Here is a 21,400-nt window from a genome sequence, read left to right as displayed (position 1 = left end):
TATGGAGAATGGAAATGTTTCACACTTTAGAGGTTTGGTGAAATGTTATTGCTGCTCCAATACAGGTTAAGCCCACCCCTGGATATGCCATAAATGTGTACTACATGTGGATCCCATCGAATTTCATCTACTATACATTTATGGCTGATCCCAGGAATATGTCATAAATATACGAGAGGGGAATACCCTTTTAATAACTCATCTATACTCAAACATTTCAAGTTTTTTTCCAAGTCCACAGGTGGCAAATGTGTTGTCAGTGTCCCCTGAATAGCATAACGTATAATACTGAGATCTTCTGCACAATATAAAGCACTTGAAGTGCTCCTCCAAGTGCTATTTCTCTAATTTTACCTGTCTAAATTAACTGGCTATAATCACACGGCTGTTATGACCCCAGTGGACAGGGTCTCAGAGGAACGTGTAAGTCTGCAAGATACAAAAATCCAGCTCATAGGGCTGTGGTAACTGGGTTGACCAAATAGCTACTCCTAACGCCAACACTAGAAGTAGCCGGGGATCATGCCTACGGTGATCGCTAGATGACTCGCGCCAGCCGGAGAATCTAACTACCCCTAGGAGAAGAAAACAAAGACCTCTCTTGCCTCCAGAGAAAGGGACCCCAAAGCAAGATACAAGCCCCCCACAAATAATAACGGTGAGGTAAGAGGAAATGACAAACACAGAAATGAACCAGGTTCAGCAAAGAGAGGCCAGCTTACTAATAGCAGAATATAGCAAGATAACTTATCTGGTCAACAAAAACCCTATAAAAATCCACGCTGGAGATTCAAGAACCCCCGAACCGTCTAACAGTCCGGGGGGAGAACACCAGCCCCCTAGAGCTTCCAGCAAAGGTCAGGATACAGATAGGAACAAGCTGGACAAAAATACCAAACAAAACAAAAGCAAAAAGCAAGGAAGCAGACTTAGCTTGAAAAAACAGGAACCAGGATCAGAGGACAAGAGCACAACAGATTAGCTCTGATATCAACGATGCCAGGCATTGAACTGAAGGTCCAGGGAGCTTATATAGCAACGCCCCTGAACTAACGGCCCAGGTGAGGATATAGGAAAAGACAGACGCTCCAGAGTCAAATCACTAATGACCACTAGAGGGAGCAAAAAGCAAAATCACAACAGTACCCCCCCCTTAGTGAGGGGTCACCGAACCCTCACCACGACCACCAGGGCGATCAGGATGAGCGGCGTGAAAGGCACGAACTAAATCGGCCGCATGAACATCAGAGGTGACCACCCAGGAATTATCTTCCTGACCATAGCCCTTCCACTTGACCAGGTACTGAAGCCTCCGTCTGGAGAGACGAGAATCCAAGATCTTCTCCACCACGTACTCCAACTCGCCCTCAACCAACACCGGAGCAGGAGGCTCAGCAGAAGGAACCACAGGCACAACGTACCGCCGCAACAAGGACCTATGAAACACGTTGTGGATAGCAAACGACACAGGAAGATCCAGGCGAAAGGATACAGGATTAAGAATTTCCAATATCTTGTAAGGACCAATAAAACGAGGTTTAAATTTGGGAGAGGAAACCTTCATAGGAACAAAGCGGGAAGAAAGCCACACGAAATCCCCAACACGTAGTCGGGGACCCACACCGCGGCGGCGGTTGGCAAAGCGCTGAGCCCTCTCCTGTGACAACTTCAAGTTGTCCACCACAAGATTCCAGATCCGCTGCAACCTATCCACCACAGAATCCACCCCAGGGCAGTCAGAAGGTTCCACATGACCCGAAGAAAAACGAGGGTGGAAACCAGAGTTGCAGAAAAACGGCGAAACCAAGGTGGCGGAACTAGCCCGATTATTAAGGGCAAACTCAGCTAACGGCAAGAAGGTCACCCAATCGTCCTGATCAGCAGAGACAAAACACCTCAAATAAGCCTCCAAAGTCTGATTAGTTCGCTCCGTCTGTCCATTAGTCTGAGGATGGAAAGCAGACGAAAACGACAAGTCAATGCCCATCCTACTACAAAAGGATCGCCAGAATCTGGAAACGAACTGGGATCCTCTGTCTGACACAATATTCTCAGGGATGCCGTGCAAACGAACCACGTTCTGGAAAAACACAGGAACCAGATCGGAAGAGGAAGGCAGTTTAGGCAAAGGAACCAAATGGACCATCTTGGAGAAGCGATCACATATCACCCAGATAACAGACATGCCCTGAGACACCGGAAGATCAGAAATGAAATCCATGGAAATATGTGTCCAAGGTCTCTTAGGGACAGGCAAGGGCAAGAGCAACCCGCTGGCACGAGAACAGCAAGGCTTAGCTCGAGCACAAGTCCCACAGGACTGTACAAATGACCGCACATCCCTAGACAAGGAAGGCCACCAAAAGGATCTGGCCACCAGATCTCTGGTGCCAAAAATTCCTGGGTGACCTGCCAACACCGAGGAATGAACCTCGGAAATGACTCTGCTGGTCCACTTATCAGGCACAAACAGTCTGTCAGGTGGACAAGAATCAGGCCTATCAGCCTGAAATCTCTGCAACACACGTCGCAGATCTGGAGAAATAGCTGACAAGATAATACCATCCTTAAGAATACCAACAGGTTCAGCGACTCCAGGAGCATCAGGCACAAAGCTCCTGGAAAGAGCATCGGCCTTCACATTCTTTGAACCTGGTAAATACGAGACAACAAAGTCAAAACGGGAGAAAAACAATGACCAGCGGGCCTGTCTAGGATTCAGGCGTTTAGCAGACTCGAGATACATCAGATTTTTGTGATCAGTCAAGACCACCACACGATGCTTAGCACCCTCGAGCCAATGACGCCACTCCTCAAATGCCCATTTCATGGCCAACAACTCCCGATTGCCCACATCATAATTTCGCTCTGCCGGCGAAAACTTCCTAGAGAAAAAGGCGCAAGGTCTCATAACAGAGCAACCAGGGCCTCTCTGCGACAAAACGGCCCCTGCTCCAATCTCTGAAGCATCCACCTCAACTTGAAAGGGAAGCGAGACATCAGGCTGGCACAAAACAGGCGCCGAAGTAAACCGACGTTTCAACTCCTGGAAAGCCTCCACGGCAGCAGGAGCCCAATTAACCACATCGGAGCCCTTCTTGGTCATATCCGTCAAAGGTTTCACAATGCTAGAAAAGTTAGCGATAAAACGACGGTAGAAGTTAGCGAAACCCAAGAACTTCTGAAGACTCTTAACTGACGAGGGCTGAGTCCAATCAAGAATAGCTCGGACCTTGACTGGGTCCATCTCCACAGCAGAAGGGGAAAAAATGAACCCCAAAAAGGGAACATTCTGTACACCAAAAAGACACTTTGAGCCCTTGACAAACAAAGAATTTTCACGCAAAATTTTAAAGACCATCCTGACCTGCTCCACATGCGAGTCCCAATTATCAGAAAAAACCAGAATATCATCCAGATAAACGATCAGAAATTCATCCAGATAGTTCCGGAAAATGTCATGCATAAAGGACTGAAAAACTGAAGGGGCATTAGAGAGCCCAAAAGGCATCACCAAGTACTCAAAATGACCTTCGGGCGTATTGAATGCGGTTTTCCATTCATCCCCTTGCTTAATGCGCACAAGGTTGTACGCACCACGAAGGTCTATCTTGGTAAACCACTTGGCACCTTTAATCCGGGCAAACAAGTCAGACAACAGCGGCAAAGGATACTGAAATTTGACAGTGATCTTATTTAAAAGCCGATAGTCAATACAAGGCCTCAAAGATCCGTCCTTTTTAGCCACAAAAAAGAATCCCGCACCAAGAGGGGAAGAAGACGGACGGATGTGTCCTTTCTCCAGAGACTCCTTGATATATGAACGCATAGCGGTACGTTCAGGTATCGACAGATTAAACAGTCTTCCCTTAGGAAACTTACTGCCTGGAATCAAATCTATTGCACAGTCACATTCCCTATGAGGAGGCAATGCACTGGACCTGGACTCGCTAAAGACATCCTGATAATCAGACAAGTACTCCGGAACTTCCGAAGGCGTAGAAGAAGCAATAGACACAGGCAGGGAATCCTCATGAATACCACGACAGCCCCAACTAGACACTGACATAGCCTTCCAGTCAAGGACTGGATTATGGGTCTGTAACCATGGCAGCCCCAAAACAACCAAATCATGCATTTTATGTAGAACGAGAAAACGTATCACCTCGCGGTGTTCAGGAGTCATGCACATGGTAACCTGTGTCCAATACTGCGGCTTATTTTCTGCCAATGGCGTAGCATCAATACCCCTAAGAGGGATAGGATTTTCTAATGGTTCAAGAATAAAACCACAGCGCTTAGCAAATGAGAGATCCATAAGACTCAGGGCAGCACCTGAATCTACAAACGCCATGACAGGATAAGATGACAGTGAGCAAATCAAAGTTACAGACAGAATAAACTTGGGATGCAAATTACCAACGGTGACAGGACTAACAACCTTAGATATACGTTTAGAGCATGCTGAGATAACATGTGTAGAATCACCACAGTAGTAGCACAAGCCATTCCGGCGTCTATGAATTTTCCTCTCATTTCTAGTCAGGATTCTATCACATTGCATCAAATCAGGTGTCCGTTCAGACAACACCATGAGGGAATTTGCGGTTTTTCTATCACATTGCATCACATCAGGTGTCTGTTCAGACAACAACATGAGGGAATTTGCGGTTTTGCGCTCCCGCAACCGCCGGTCAATTTGAATAGCCAGGAACATGGTATCATTCAGACCTGTGGGAATGGGAAAACCCACCATAACATTCTTAATGGCCTCAGAAAGGCCATTTCTAAAATTAGCGGCCAGTGCACACTCGTTCCAATGTGTCAGCACGGACCATTTCCGAAATTTTTGGCAATACACCTCAGCCTCGTCCTGGCCCTGAGACATAGCCAGCAAGGCTTTCTCTGCCTGAATCTCAAGATTGGGTTCCTCATAAAGTAAACCGAGCGCCAGAAAAAACGCATCAATATCAGCCAATGCCGGATCTCCTGGCGCCAACGAAAAAGCCCAATCCTGAGGGTCACCCCGTAAGAATGAAATAACAATTTTTACTTGTTGAGCAGAGTCTCCAGACGAACAAGGTTTCAGGGACAAAAATAATTTACAATTATTCCTGAAATTCCTAAACTTAAATCGGTCTCCTGAAAACAGTTCAGGAATCGGAATCTTGGCTTCAGACCTAGGATTTCTGGTAACATAATCTTGTATACCCTGCACACGAGCGGCAAGCTGGTCCACACTTGTAATCAAGGTCTGGACATTCATGTCTGCAGCAAGCTTAAGCCACTCTGAGGTAAAGGGGAAAAGAAAAAAAAAAAATGAGAGAGGGAAAAAAAAAAAACTCAAAATTTTCTTTCTTATAATCCCACTTCTGCAATGCATTAAACATTTAATAGTGGCCTGGCATACTGTTATGACCCCAGTGGACAGGGTCTCAGAGGAACGTGTAAGTCTGCAAGATACAAAAATCCAGCTCATAGGGCTGTGGTAACTGGGTTGACCAAATAGCTACTCCTAACGCCAACACTAGAAGTAGCCGGGGATCATGCCTACGGTGATCGCTAGATGACTCGCGCCAGCCGGAGAATCTAACTACCCCTAGGAGAAGAAAACAAAGACCTCTCTTGCCTCCAGAGAAAGGGACCCCAAAGCAAGATACAAGCCCCCCACAAATAATAACGGTGAGGTAAGAGGAAATGACAAACACAGAAATGAACCAGGTTCAGCAAAGAGAGGCCAGCTTACTAATAGCAGAATATAGCAAGATAACTTATCTGGTCAACAAAAACCCTATAAAAATCCACGCTGGAGATTCAAGAACCCCCGAACCGTCTAACGGTCCGGGGGGAGAACACCAGCCCCCTAGAGCTTCCAGCAAAGGTCAGGATACAGATAGGAACAAGCTGGACAAAAATACCAAACAAAACAAAAGCAAAAAGCAAGGAAGCAGACTTAGCTTGAAAAAACAGGAACCAGGATCAGAGGACAAGAGCACAACAGATTAGCTCTGATATCAACGATGCCAGGCATTGAACTGAAGGTCCAGGGAGCTTATATAGCAACGCCCCTGAACTAACGGCCCAGGTGAGGATATAGGAAAAGACAGACGCTCCAGAGTCAAATCACTAATGACCACTAGAGGGAGCAAAAAGCAAAATCACAACACACGGCCACCTCCTTGGATGAAAGTCTTCTCTGTGATCAGTCAAAGGAATTCAAAAGCGCTCTACTTAAAGAAGTTTTACCATGATAGCAAATGCATTCTGTGTAAAAAAAAAAATCTGAGAAACACAAACTTTTTAAATGCAAATTTTCAAAATTGCATTATTTTCCTTTACAAGTTGCTAATAATATAGCTCGGCCAGTAGCAAGCTTCTACAACTTATCTTGCTCTGGTCGAGCGTGTGCAAGATATTTGTCTCCCACATATAAATGTTCCAATTTCCTCTCCGGGCAGGATTATGAGCATTTCTCACAGTGGATTATGTGTGCGTCCCAGTCTCCACACACGTAACCCATTTACTACAGAAAATATCTGCGCATGCGCGACCAGAGAAGGACAAGTCGGAGAAGCTTGCTACTGGATGAGATAAGTCATTAAAAACCTGTAATAGTAATTAATGCAGCTTTGAAAATAAATTGTATTTGAAAAGTTTATTGCTTTTCTAAGCTATTTTACACAGAATGCATTTACTATTATAGTAAAACCCCTCTAATCATTTTGAAAAAAAGGTGATAATGTGATAGGAGTGGCCGATGGGTCCTGCTATCTTATGGGCATATCCTAGTTTTTTGTATGTATACGGCACTGTGAAAAAGTTTTAGACAGATGTTGAAAAAAATAAGTAAGAATGCTTTAAACAAGAGAAATCAGAGAGATCTAAATCAGGTCAATTTTTGGAGTGACCACCCTTTGCCTTCAAAACAGCATCAGTTCTAGTAGGTGCACTTGTACACAGTTTTTTAAGAACCTCAGTAGGCTGTTCCAAACATCTCAGAGAACTAACCACAGATTTTCCATGGATGTAGGCCTGTGCAAATCCTTCGTTCTCTTCATGTAATCCCAAACAGGATAGATAATGTTGAGATCATGGCAAGATAGAGAATGTTGATATCATGGCAAGATAGATAATGTTGAGATCATTGCAGGATAGATAATGTTGAGATCATGGCTAGATTGAGGGGGCAATAACCCTGCACTGTAAGTTTACAATGAAGCGGGGTTAAAGTTAAGGTCGTATGTATGCATAGACCTTCATTATCACACTAAACAATTAGAAAAGCATCAGCACCTGGATCTCAAAGTGTACTCTTCAACAGATTTTGTAATGCCAATGACGGCGTCCTTGCGTGACCCCTCTCTCTTCTTCCGTCAGGGACGCTGACATACTCACTGCCCAGGCCTCTCTGCGGTGTGTTCTCCGTATGTAATGGATTCCTGCTTCCTTGTGCCTGCGCACGTTGTGCAGGTCTCCTGGCAATGGCTTAGTGTGCCCCTCTTCTTAAAGGGACAGCGGGCGCACTCTGGAAATGCCCCCAGACAACAGCAAGGAGGCATCAGGTATTTAAGGCATGCTCCCTGTAGGGAGGTGCTTAAGCAACGCTTCGCTTTTGGTTAGTTAGTATTTGTGCAACTAGTCATATGCCAGGTTCCTGTTCTAGTTAACTGTGTTTTCTATACAAAAACATAATCCTGTTACCTGTGTTGTCTGAACCTGATCCTGAAACCACTCAGGTGGTACCTGAACCTGTAACGGCTCTGGTGGTACCTCCACCTGAAATCACTCCCGCGGTATTTTAACTTGTAACCGATCTGGCGGTACCACAACCTGCAATTGCTCTGGCGGTACCTGAAATAGCACCAGTGTTCGTCCTGTCTTGTGACTCAGGATCCTTGTTGACTAAACAGGTTCAATGTCCTGCCATTGACTCTGAGTCCATGTCTGTGACAGCAATCCTGACGCTTGGGGTCAGCTGCCACAGTACCGGGGACTCCCATTGGAGTGGAAACTGGTGGCTACCTGCAGCTCAAGGCTAACTCCACCATCAGGAGCTCTAGTGAAGACCAGGTAGCCGGTTAGCCACTTCCCCCCAGAGTAAGCTTAGCCCGTGGTGCATTGGGTCCACGATCCACATCTGTGACAGATTTATTCACCCCCGTATTGTGCATACGTTTTCAGCTTTACAATGAGCCTTTCTCAAAATGCTGTAGAATACTATTCAGTTAAGCAAATGAAAACTCAACTAACTTATTCTGGGCAGAGGGATCTACCAGAACTTGTTACAAAACAGACCATAACAAGCACCTGTAAAAATAAGTCTTGATGTCCAAATAGCTTGCTACCCTAATTTTAACTGCAGGTAATACAGTTTTGACTATTTCTATAGTCTAGTAATACAAAGACCTACCTGGTGCCAGATTCTGTATCTGCCAACAGCTCAGAAACCACATGCAGTGAGCCGAGAGCTGCATGCAGAATAGCACAACGGATTACTCGGGTGATTTTGTCTAAAAATTACAGTGGACAAAGACTTGACTTAACCAGATCAGCTTTATACTATATCAACAAAAGAAGGGTGCACTCCGGTTACTTTGGAAACCATTCATAAAGTAAGGGGTGCAATGCTTAGTCCATACATAAATGTAACCACAAAAAGAAGAAAAGTTTGGACTAAGAAAGGCCTGCATAACCACATGTAAAACATCAAAAACCTTTATTATTGTCACCTCAAAGGACATGTAAAAGCAATTAAAAACATGCAAATATCAAAGTTCACACCCCCACTCCCAGAATACATGTGCCATGTCAACTTAGAAACACATCACAAAAAAAGTATAGAAAGGCATCAATATGCACAACAATAAATAATCGAATGGATGGCAATAATACCTTCCCTTATACAAAAAAGACCAACCTATAACAGGGAACTTTTAAGTAACTCTCCTTATATATTTAATAGTATAGGGTCCTATATGCATGGGATTAATCCTATAGGACCCTATACTATTAAATATATAAGGAGAGTGGTTGTGCAGGCCTTTCTTAGTCCAAACTTTTCTTCTTTTTGTGTTAACCAGATCAACTTATGACATTACTATACAGCAGTCGCCTCCGATCTGTGCCTATATAACTTGCAAAAACCGAACATAACAAATATCTCATTCTGCACCCAAGCCACACATATAAGAGTGATCCTAGATCTGCCTCTCAATATACTGGTAATATACTGGTAAATCATTTTCCTTAATCCCACTATTTTCTTATTTAGAACTAGCACAAATGAGTCTGCCTCTCAGAGAAAACTATTTATAACGATGGAGGAGGCGCATTGAGGAAGCCCAGCTGTGCAATGTATAAAGAGGAGGAAGCCAATGTGAAAAACACGAGAATAGGCTGTGATATGACGGCCGGAACAGTGCTGTCATGTTATGTTAAAAATCGTCTGCGGGAAAAGATTGTTTGGTTAATGGTCCACAGAGAGGAGCACCGTTACAGCACACCGTGTATTCCAACATGCTTAGTACACAAAGCCTTTATGTTCAGTCGCAGTTGCAGGGTTTACATCTAATTGTTCTCATCTTGAAGAATAAAAAAATAAGTATACGCTGTCCCTTTGAAAAACATACAGTTACTGGCTTTTTTCATCTTATCCCGGGTTTAAGCATTGGAAATGCGCCAACAGAGATTCGTAGTTTCTTTTTAAATCCATGTACAAACATTTGCATAGTTCCCATTTCTATCACTGCTGTAGCTTTACGCGTGGAGGAGCAATGTGGAATTAGCTAGTGTGCAATTGTCATTTGTAGGCTGTACTTTTTTTTTTCTCCACGTAGATCTTGTTGGATTGCGCGTGGGCGTGCAGTGGTGGCAGTAGGGTGATTAATGTATAGAAGAAGGTGAAAAGGATGTACTTTGATAACATAGCTGTTAATGAAGAAAAGAGAATAATCTGAAGAGTAGCAGTTGTGTTAAATAAAGAGCAAAATCTCGCAGCCTGCTATCACACTCTGCAGCTATGCCAAGTGGCCAAAAACCATTACAGGTCTTGATTCACTGCAGTATTTTACTGTTCCTCAAGAAATCACTTAATTTAGCAGTAAAACATCTGTTTGACATTCAAAATTAAGTGATTGTTTAACGAACATTTAACCCCTTCACGACCTTGGGATTTTCCGCTTTTGCGTTTACATTTTTTGCTCCCCTTTTTCTCAGAGCCATAACTTTATTTTTCTGTCAATATAGCCATATGAGGGCTTGTTTTTTGCGAGAAGAGTTTAGCTTTTGAATAGCTCCATTGATTTTACCATATAGTGTACTGGAAAACAGGAAAAAAAATTCTAAGTGCAGTAAAATTTCAAAAAAGTGCAATTCCACATTTTTTTTGTGTGTTTTTTTTTAATGATGATCACTAAATGCTAAAACTGACCAGCCATTATGATTCTCCAGGTCATTACGAGTTTGTAGATACCAAACATGTATAGGATCCAAAAAGGCTCCATTTTCCTAGACCTGTAGCATCTCTATTATTCAGGATCTGGGGCTGGGTGAAAGCTCTGATATGACATTTTCATTGATCGGATTAATTTAGTTCATATTTTGATAGATCGGGTGTTTCTGAATGCTGGGATACCAAACATATATTTTTTTTGTTGCTTTATTTTGGATGAGGAAAAAAGGGGGTGATTTGAACTTTTATATTTTTAATATTTTAATGTGAATACTTTTCTGCCCAATGATGACAGAAGTATTCTAGGAGTGATACCTTTATTGGCTAACCAGAAAATAATATGTTTGCAAGCTTTCAGAGCACAGAGGCTCCTTTTTCAGGCAAGATTACAAATAGATTAATAAGAAAAAGGCACAACATTTAAAGAATATTACAGGAGGACATTTGTTAGGGGGTGGGAAGTATGATGAGTCCATAGATAAGCCATGGTAATCCAATTAGGCATTTTCTTACAAATGGAAAGGCAGTGGGAAAAATGTTCTTAAGGTACCTTCACACTAAACAACTTTCCAACGAGAACGACAACGATCCGTGACGTTGCAGCGTCCTGGATAGCGATCTCGTTGAGTTTGACACGCAGCAGCGATCTGGATCCCGCTGTTATATCGCTGGTCAGAGCTAGAAGTCTGGAACTTTATTTGGTCGCTAGATCGGCGTGTATCGTCATGTTTGACAGCAAAAGCAACAATCAGGGTCCTGCTGTGACATCGCTGGTCGGAGCAGAAAGGCCAGAACTTTATTTCGTCGCTGGATCACCCGCTGACATCGCTGGATCGGTGTGTGTGACACCGATCCAGCGATGTCTTCACTGGTAACCAGGGTAAACATCGGGTTACTAAGCGCAGGGCCGCGCTTAGTAACCCGATGTTTACCCTGGTTACCATTGTAAATGTAAAAAAAAAACAAACAGTACATACTTACATTCCGGTATCTGTCCCCTCGCCGTCAGCTTCCCGCACTGACTGTGAGCGCCGGCCGGCCGTAAAGCACAGCGGTGACGTCACCGCTCTGCTTTACGGCCGGCGCTGAGACAGTGCAGGGAAGCTGAGGCCGGGGGACAGATTATGGCCAGGGGATTTATTATGATGGAATATAGGCTGAACTGGATGGACAAATGTCTTTTTTCGGCCTTACTAACTATGTAACTATGTACCGTATTTTTTGGCATATAAGACGCACTTTTTCCCCCCAAAAAAAGGGGGGAAAATGGGGGGTGCGTCTTATATTCGCAATGCAGGCTTACCGTGGACCGTGGCGGCAGAGGTGCGGCGGCAGAGGTGTGGCGATGAGGAGGCGCAGTGAGCGGGGTCCCTTTCCCCGGTGAGGTGATGCAGCAGCCCCAGTAATGCAGCAGGGCCGGGTGAATCCTGTTGTTATCGGTGCGCGCGGCCATCTTCCTGAGGCCGCGCGTTCGCAGATGGAGCTCTGCTGCCCGGGGCTTCAGGAAAATGGCCGCGGGATGCCGCGCGTGCGCAGATGGGGATCGCGGCGGCCATTTTCCTGAAGCCCCGGGCAGCAGAGCTCCATCTGCGAACGCGCGGCCTCAGGAAGATGGCCGCGCGCACCGATAACAACAGGATTCACCCGGCCCTGCTTTATTACCGGGGCTGCTGCATCACCTCACCGGGGAAAGGGACCCCGCTCACTGCGCCTCCTCATCTCCACACCTCTGCCACCACGGTAACCACAGGATTCACCCGGCTCTGCTGCATTACCGGGGCTGCTGCATCACCTCACCAGGGAAAGGGACCCCGCTCACTGCGCCTCCTCGTCTCCACACCTCTGCCACCACGGTAACAACAGGATTCACCCGGACCCCTCTCACGCCATACCTCTCACTGTGCCTCCTCATCCCAACACCTCTGCCGGTAACCACTGCTGCCACCCTCCCATGGACACCAGGCCGTGGCGTCGCCCACCCAAGCAGGAAGGGACCCTGCTCAGGTGCACACCGTTCCGCCTCACCCCACCTCTGCTGACACCATGCCTCCTGTGACCCTGCTCTGCCACCACCAGCCCACAGGTAAGATACTGTAAATTTGGACAATAAGACGGACCCCCATCTTATAAAAAATCTTTTTTTCTGCAATTTTCACCCCAAATTTGGGGTGCGTCTTATGGTCCGGTGCGTCTTATAGTCCGCGAAATACGGTAACTATGTAACCAAGGGACTTCGGCATCGTTGGTCGCTGGAGAGCTGTCTGTGTGACAGCTCTCCAGCGACCACACAGCGACGAAACAGTGACGCTGCAGCGATCGGCATCGTTGTCTGTATCGCTGCAGCGTCACTTAATGTGACGGTACCTTTAGTGTAACGGTACCTTTAGTTACCTGGAGTCCTTCTGGTGGAGGTGTGAATTGTATCCATGTAGTGACTCATAAATCCAGGTGTTAAATTGAGTCCTAGTGTCAATGACTTAAACATATTAATTAGCTTGTATTCCCAAATTTTTCTTTCCCTGTGGTCCTTAAAATTACCTTTTAGTATTAAGACTTTTAAGTCTGTCATACTGTGTCCAGGTTCACAGAAATGTTTTCCCACAGGTGTGTCCATTTCATTCCTGATTGTGTACCTGTGTAAATTCATCCTAGTTTGTAGTCTTTGCATAGTTTCCCCAATATAGATTCTTCCAGGGCACCTCGTGCATTGTATCATGTACACCACGTTGGAGGAAGTACAAGAAAAGGAACCCAGGACCTTATAGTCCTGATTTGTGTTTGGTACACAGCTAGTACCCAGATAACTAAGAACATTATTCCCACTGCCTCTCCATTTGTAAGAAAATGCCTAATTGGATTACCATGGCTTATCTATGGACTCATCACACTTCCCACCCCCTAACAAATGTCCTCCTGTAATATTCTTTAAATGTTGTGCTTTATTCTTATTAATCTATTTGTAATCTTGCCTGAAGAAGGAGCCTCTGTGCTCTGAAAGCTTGCAAACATATTTTCTGGTTAGCCAATAAAGGTATCACTCCTAGAATACTTCTGTCATCATTGGGCAGAAAAGTATTCACATCGATTTTTCTGGCTAACACGGTACCACAATACAATTTGTTATTGTACATCTTTAATATTTTAACAATTTTTAAAACTTTTTTTTTTATACTTTTTACTGGCTTCAATAATTCCCTCAGAAGACTTGAAGCTGTGATCATCCGATCACTTATGCTACACATAGCAGGGCTCCAGCTCTGTTCTGCACCTCTTCTCAGTGACGTCATCGTAATTGCGACTATCTAGCACCCCTTCGGCCCTATCTGTGAGCCAGAAGTCTCTTTTAGAAAGAAACCGTATGGTCCCTCCTTGTGCTGCTCCATAGTCTAACATTGTAAAAGTCAATGCTGAGTCATGCAGAGCACAGTGTGACCTAGCCAGTCTACAGAGCTCAGGACACAGGAGAAAGCAGCGGTAGGTGAGTATATTAGTACACTCACACTACATTACATGGATATACACACATTTAATGAATAAAAAACTAAATGGGAGTTCTTCTTTAAGACTAACGCAAGAAATTTGTGCAAATTTTGGAACAAATCGAATCTGAATTTGGTGAAATTGACTCCAAATAACTTACGTAGATTAGCATATGAAACACCTAATATACTGTATTTGATCCATAGCATTCACATAATTGCAAGATAAAAAAATAAGAAAAAAGTTGTGGTGGGCGCTGTCATAGTGAAGACAAGGATGAGAAGGTGTGGAAAAACAACGATTAATTAGTAAAAAACAGTGACGCGTTTCAAAATCAATCTGATTTCTTCTTCAGGTTATCATACAAGGAAGTATATAAAACAACTTATAAAGGAAGCTGTGTCAAGGAGATTCTAATCCTTGTCTTCATCGTCACAGCACCCATCACAACTTTTTTTTCGCCTGGCAATTGTTTTAATGAGCTGCTTCAACGGGTGGAGCAGCAGTCTATCTAAAGAATACCACTTCACTACTACTTTCATCAGAGTTGTGTCTGAACAACTCCACCATATGAGCAGATTCCTTCTACTCTTCTCTGTTCTTTATCACCAGGACTTCACCATGGAGCGCTCCTATTTTGTATTATGGCGTTCACACACTTAAAATTGTACTTCAACTAAAATTTAAATTTTATACTGAACAATCTTAAGCAACAGGATTATTCTCTTAACGTTGGAGAAGAGCAGATCTTTTGAAATTTGAATTTGCTGACTTCGTCAGAGTTTTCCCCAAGAATTTGATTTGTGGTGAATAAATGTGCCCAAATCACATAATTAAAAAGCCTCTAATTGCCTGGAAAATACATGTAGAACACTGTGAGTTTCCCTTGGAGTCAATTGAATATATTTTGAGCTCTGTAATGCAAACAAAGCCTTTTTATTGTTCAAATGACTTCAACCTATCTGACTAGGGGGAAACGGATGGTAACTAGAGGTAACCAAAAATGTATTTAAGAACACACTGCAGTATAAGACTTTTAAGGCTCCCTAAATGTTACAAATGATTTAAAAACTATCCCTTTTGGAAGCAGATGCATATAGAATGAAGAAGCCTTGGCATTTTCACATGGTTTGGTGCAATAATTATCCCTGTCTAAGGAGCATAAAGAGTTTTGCACTTTGCTTAATGAAGAAGCAATTACTTTTCTATATGCTGCCTAAAAATTATCCCTTTAATAGTTAAACAAAACAGATATGCTGTACTGTTTTGAATGTCAAAAGTAATGGCCTCTCAACTGGAAGTGAACAAATATCCCTTTTTTGTGGTCAGCACCTGCTTTGCTAATCACAAAATCCTTAGGCAAAAGGCTTTTTATCAAGCCATCCAAAAATATATTGTTATTTCTGGAGAAAAACAGTGGCACTCTTTTGAGCATGAAGAAATTCTGACTTGTCATCAAGCCTTTTCAAAATTAACTCCATTTTCAGAGCTCTTTCTCGAAGCAATGTAGTGACCGTTGAGCAAGATCCGGAAGAGGTGTAGGAGGAGACATATAACCGCTGCCTACCATTGGAAAGAGAGGCAGCTCACCACCTGTCCAAGATGCAGTGGTGCATCGCTGCAAATGAAAACATCCACCCAGTGAGCTATGAAACTCATGTATTAGCCCTGGTCATAGTTGCTACTCAAGGTATCTACAGTGCAGTACAAAAAAGGAGTGCAAAGACAAGTTCAGATAGCGCACTACGTTCTCCTGCATGTGAAAACAGAAACCTCTTTCCCTCTGTACCTCTTTCTGTGAGAAATAATGGCATCTTGGTATCTTCCTGCAAGGCTGACCACATGCCATAATTTCTCAAAAGGCAGCAGAATCCACAAGCTGGTAAGGCAACAACTGCACTACCAGCAATTTGAGAAGATGCGAGTTTAGTTGGCAGTGAATGACTGGGAACATATGATTGTTTCCTCGCCACACAACCGGCAATGGATATTTGCCATTTCAATGGAGAAGGAAGAGTTGGAGTATGACATGCAGTAAAGGAGGATGACAATGATGATGATTGTGGTAAGGATGACACCAAACAGGTGCTACCTATGGGTGCAGCTTGGCTGACAGAAAGATGAGCAAGGTGAGAAGGGGAGGAGGACAACTTGAGGGTTGCTCTAATTCCTGGCTGGATTGACTTTGCCAAATGAGCCGGTGATTTTGCTGCATGTGCTGATAGAGAGCCTAAGTTCCTAATCTGTAAGAGCTGAGATGACCACAGCTTACTTTCCTATTGCAGAGTTTGCAGCATGCCAAAGAATCATCTGCCATCAATGTGCAAAAGAACATACAGTGGGGGAAATAAGTATTTGATCCCTTGCTGATTTTGTAAGTTTGCCCACTGACAAATACATGAACAGTCTATAATTTTAAGGGTAAGTTAATTTTAACATTGAGAGATAGAATATCAAAAATTAAAATCCAGAAAATCACATTGTATAAATTATATAAATGTATTGCCAGATTCTATATCTGGGCAAGAAAAGTGAAAATTACATGCATAGGATGGGAGGAATGGAACTTAGCAACAACACATATGAAAAATACTTGGGTGTACTAATAGATCACAGACTGCACATGAGTCAACAGTGTGATGCAGCAGCAAAAAGGGCAAACACAGTTCTAGGATGTTTTAAGAGAAGCATAGAGTCTAGAGCACATGAAGTAATTAATCCCCCACTACTCCTCCTTGGTCAGGCCTCATCTGGAATACTGTGTCCTGTTCTGGGCACCACATTAAAAAAAAAAGACATTGAAAAACTAGAGCAATTTCAGAGAAGAGCTACAAGGATGGTGAGCGGACTGCAAAGTATGTCCTACGAGGAATGGTTAAAGGATCTGGGAATGTTTAGCTTGCAAAAAAGAAGGCTAAGAGTACACTTAATAGGTGTCTACAAATAATTGAAGGGATGTCACAGTGTAGAGAGATCATCATTATTCTCATTTGCGCATGGAAAAACAAGAAGCAATGGAATGAAACTGAAAGGGAAAAGATACAGATCAGATATTAAAAAAAAACTTTTGACAGTGAGGGTGATCAATGAGTGGAACAGGTTGCCACGAGAGGTGGTGAGTTCGCCTTCAATGGAAGTCTTCAAACAGAGGTTGGATGAACATCTGCCTGAGATGGTTTAATGAGTCCTGCATTGAGCAGGGGGTTGGACACGATGATCGTTGAGGACCCTTCCAACTCTAACATTCTATGATTCTATGCACTGTATTTAATTCCTGTATCATAGCCCTATTGGCTGTACATACTCTGTACTTTTTATATACTATACTTTTTTGGTATGATATTTTGCCATCAGTCTAGAAACTTGTGTCTTGTATGTTCATTCCAATTTTATTGTTGTTAAAATGAAATTTATACTTTTTAACATATCCTTGCTTTGGACCTTTTTCTATCAGTTTTTGTTGTATATGACAGAAGCAGTGTGATATCAGGTCTCAGGGCCCCCATATCCACTTGATAGCTTTAAGCTGACAGCAATTGCTCCCAACTCCCCCAATACACAGGAACGCTCGACTTGGCAGACACTTTCAGTGTTCTCTATGAGAGGTCTGCTGTCATACTCTTCAGGCAGTGACCCATTTCCATGCTGAACCAAAAGATTGGTTGTTGAAAGTTAATCATCATCCATGAGAGGTGAGAATCAAGAGGCCCACATGCACATCATATGGTTGCAGATCCCACTTGAAATTGACAGGTTCAGAAAACTTTTATCTAATTTGTATCGCAACCTAAATTTCTCAATTCTCCATTTGCAATTCCTAAAATCTACGATAAGATTACGCAAACATAAAACAAAAGTCCCATTGCTAACATTAATTGTGGAAAAACAAGTATGAACTTATATCTAGACAGTCTGACCTTGGGAAGAATGGTGTGTTGTGGGCAGAGTAATGTCTGCACAGTTTCCTTTCGTTCTGTAATCTTCCCAATTACACGAACACACTGAGGCTCCAAGTTGGATCCCATGTTATCTCTAATATCCGAATCCTGAATAGTCTATAAAAAATAATGTGATGAAATGTTAGCATAAAGGAAGCACAAAAGTATATATGCCATATACACTCACCGGCCACTTTATTAGGTACACCATGCTAGTAACAGGTTGGACCCCCTTTTGCCTTCAGAACTGCCTCAATTCTTCGTGGCATAGATTCAACAAGGTGCTGGAAGCATTCCTCAGAGATTTTGGTCCATATTGACATGATGGCATCACACAGTTGCCGCAGATTTGTCGGCTGCACATCCCAAAGATGCTCCATACAAGGCAGGATGGATCCATGCTTTCATGTTGTTTACGCCAAATTCTGACCCTACCATCCGAATGTCGCAGCAGAAATCGAGACTCATCAGACCAAGCAACGTTTTTCCAATCTTCTACTGTCCAATTTCGATGAGCTTGTACAAATTGTAGCCTCAGTTTCCTGTTCTTAGCTGAAAGGAGTGGTACCCGGTGTGGTCTTCTGCTGCTGTAGCCCATCTGCCTCAAAGTTCGACGCACTGTGCGTTCAGAGATGCTCTTAGGCCTACCTTGGTTGTAACGGGTGGCGATTTGAGTCACTGTTGCCTTTCTATCAGCTCGAACCAGTCTGCCCATTCTCCTCTGACCTCTGGCATCAACAAGGCATTTCCGCCCACAGAACTGCCGCTCACTGGATTTTTTTTCTTTTTAGGACCATTCTCTGTAAACCCTAGAGATGGTTGTGCGTGAAAATCCCAGTAGATCAGCAGTTTCTGAAATACTCAGACCAGCCCTTCTGGCACCAACAACCATGCCACGTTCAAAGGCACTCAAATCACCTTTCTTCCCCATACTGATGCTCGGTTTGAACTGCAGGAGATTGTCTTGACCATGTCTACATGCCTAAATGCACTGAGTTGCCGCCATGTGATTGGCTGATTAGAAATTAAGTGTTAACAAGAAGTTGGACAGGTGTACCTAATAAAGTGGCCGGTGAGTGTATATATAATTGTATTCCATGTACAGTGGCATGTAAAAATGTTGGCATCCTTGGTCAAAATTACTGTTATTGTGAAAAATTAAGCAAGTTGAAGATGAAATGATCTCTAAAAGACATAAAGTTAAAGACAACACATTTCCTTTGTATTTTAGGCACACAAAAAAAGTTATTTTCATCTTTTACATTTTAAAAATGACAAAAAGGAAAATGGGCAGATGCAAAAATTTGGCACCCTGCACGGTTAGTATCTAGTAACACCCCCTTTTGAAAGTATCACAGCTTGTAAACTATTTTTGTAGCCAGACAAGTCTTTCAATTCTTGTTTGAGGGATTTTCATTGATTCTTCCTTGGAAAATTTTTCCAGTTCTGTGAGATTCCTGGGTCATCTTGCATGCACTGCTCTTTTGAGGTCTAGCCACAGATTTTCAATAATGTTCAGATGAGGGGGCTATGAGGGCCATAGTAAAACCTTCAGTTTGCACCTTTTGAGGTCGTCTGTTGTGGATTTTGATTAGTGTTTAGGATCATTATCCATTTGTAGACGCCCTCCTCTTTTTTCAATTTCAGATTTTTACAGATCGTGTTATGTTTGCATCAAGAATTTGTTGAAATTTCATTTAATCCATTCTTCACTCTACTCGTGAAATATTCCCCGTGCTATTGGCTGCAACAAGACCCCAAATCATGATTGATTCATCCCCATGCTTAATGGTTAGCGAGATTTTATTTTCCTGAAATTCTGTGCCCTTTTTCTCCACACATACCTTTGATCATTGTGGCTAAATAGTCGTATTTTAGCCTCATTGGTACACAGGACTTGTTTTCAAAATGCATCAGGCTTGTTTAGATGCTCTTTTGCATACTTCTGACTCTGAATTTTATGGTGAGGATGCAGCAGAGGTTTTCTTCTGATGACTCTTCCATGAAGGCCATATTTCCTGCAGGTGTCTCTGAACAGTAGAAAAATGTACCACAACTCCAGAGTCTGCTAAATCTGTCTGAAGGTCTTTTGCAGTCAAGGAGGGATTCGGATTTGCCTCTCTAGCAAACCTACAAGAAGCTGTTACTGAATTTTTTCTCTTTCCTCCAGACCTTATCTTGACTTCCACTGTTCCTGTTAACTGCCATTTTTTAATTACATTTCGAACTGAGGAAAGGGCAACGTGAAAACTGTTTGCTATCTTCTTATAGCCTTCTCCTGCTTTGTGGGCCTCTACCATTTTCATATTCAGAGTGCTAGGCAGCTGCTTAGAAGAACCCATGGCTGCTGTGTTTTGGCACAAGGTTAGAGGAGACTGAGTTTTTATAAAGCTGAGAAATTTGCATCACTAGGCTTTACCTAACGATGATAATGAACAAGCTATAACTCTAAAAGGCTAATTAAGGTCTGAAATGTTGTTTAAAGTTTTCTGAGCACACAGCTCAAATGGTGCTTAAACCTTTGCATCTGCCCAATTTCCTTTTTGTAATTTTTAAAATTTAACAAATGACTATATATTTGTGTTGCCTAAAATACAAAGGAAATGTGTCATCTTTTATATTGACTTTTTAGAGATAATTTCATCTTCAGCTTGCTTAACTGATCACAATATCAGTAATTTTGACCAGGGGTGCCAAAACTTTTACACTCCATGGTATATGGCGGTGGACAAAGCTACATGGCCTCTGCTCACTGCTTCATCCAATACCTAGATAGTGCAAACATAGACTAGAAAGTCTGAAAATGTGCCAAATTTATCACAATTGCTCATGCGGACTGATACATTTTAAGCATGCTTAGACACGTTTGTCTAGTTTTGGTTTTGCACCACATATTGGTTGACTTATTTTGTGACGCTTTATAGTGCAGTTTGGTACACATTTTTACATTTTAACCAGAAGTGCACAACCTTTTAGGCTTAAAGGGCCACATTGTCAGACTGAATAAATTCCAAGGGCTGCAATAAAACCTATAGCAGTAATATGATGTGGGACATCATAAAATATTGTCCTTAAGTGCCATATACAGTTCTGACAAAAATTAGGAGACCACTGCAAAATGTTCAGTTTCTCTGATTTTTTTCTTTATAGGTATATTTTTGAGTAAAATGTAAATTGTTCTTTATTCTATAAACTTCTGACATGTCTCCGAATTTCCAAGTAATACATTTTGTATTTTTTTCTGACAAAGAAAAATGGTCAAAATTTTAGCAATTCTCCTATTGACTTCCGGTGTCGTCGCAACATCCTAAGTGATCATCGATCTAAGTAGGTTGAAGTCCTTTACAACTTCCAGTGCATCGTTTTTCATCTCAAATGCGTCCACGTCAAACCTGGCAGAAGACAATATCTTTGTCTTCTTTGTGTTGAGTAGCAATCCCATGCTCAAGCTTTCCATCTTGACACTCCGTGATAACTCCTTCATTCCATCTAAGCTTGTTGCAATCAATGTTGTATCGTCTGCGTATTTAAG

General features: G+C 42.8%; 1 protein-coding gene across 4 annotated transcripts in view; it reads right to left on the bottom strand.

The window, feature by feature from the left end:
* Nucleotides 1-21,400, bottom strand: part of DLG3 (discs large MAGUK scaffold protein 3) — a 372,427-nt gene that overhangs the window by 343,877 nt on the left and 7,150 nt on the right. For all 4 annotated transcript variants that reach the window (XM_077284969.1, XM_077284968.1, XM_077284972.1 and 1 more), the window contains exon 4: nucleotides 17,848-17,985. In XM_077284969.1, coding sequence (XP_077141084.1) covers nucleotides 17,848-17,985 — 138 coding nt within the window. The remainder of the gene's footprint in view (nucleotides 1-17,847; nucleotides 17,986-21,400) is intronic.

Source organism: Ranitomeya variabilis, chromosome 2 (assembly GCF_051348905.1).
Source record: "Ranitomeya variabilis isolate aRanVar5 chromosome 2, aRanVar5.hap1, whole genome shotgun sequence".
Classification (NCBI taxonomy): Eukaryota; Metazoa; Chordata; class Amphibia; order Anura; family Dendrobatidae; genus Ranitomeya; species Ranitomeya variabilis.
Note: the sequence above shows the minus strand (reverse complement) of the source record. Positions and strands in the feature narration are given on the sequence as shown.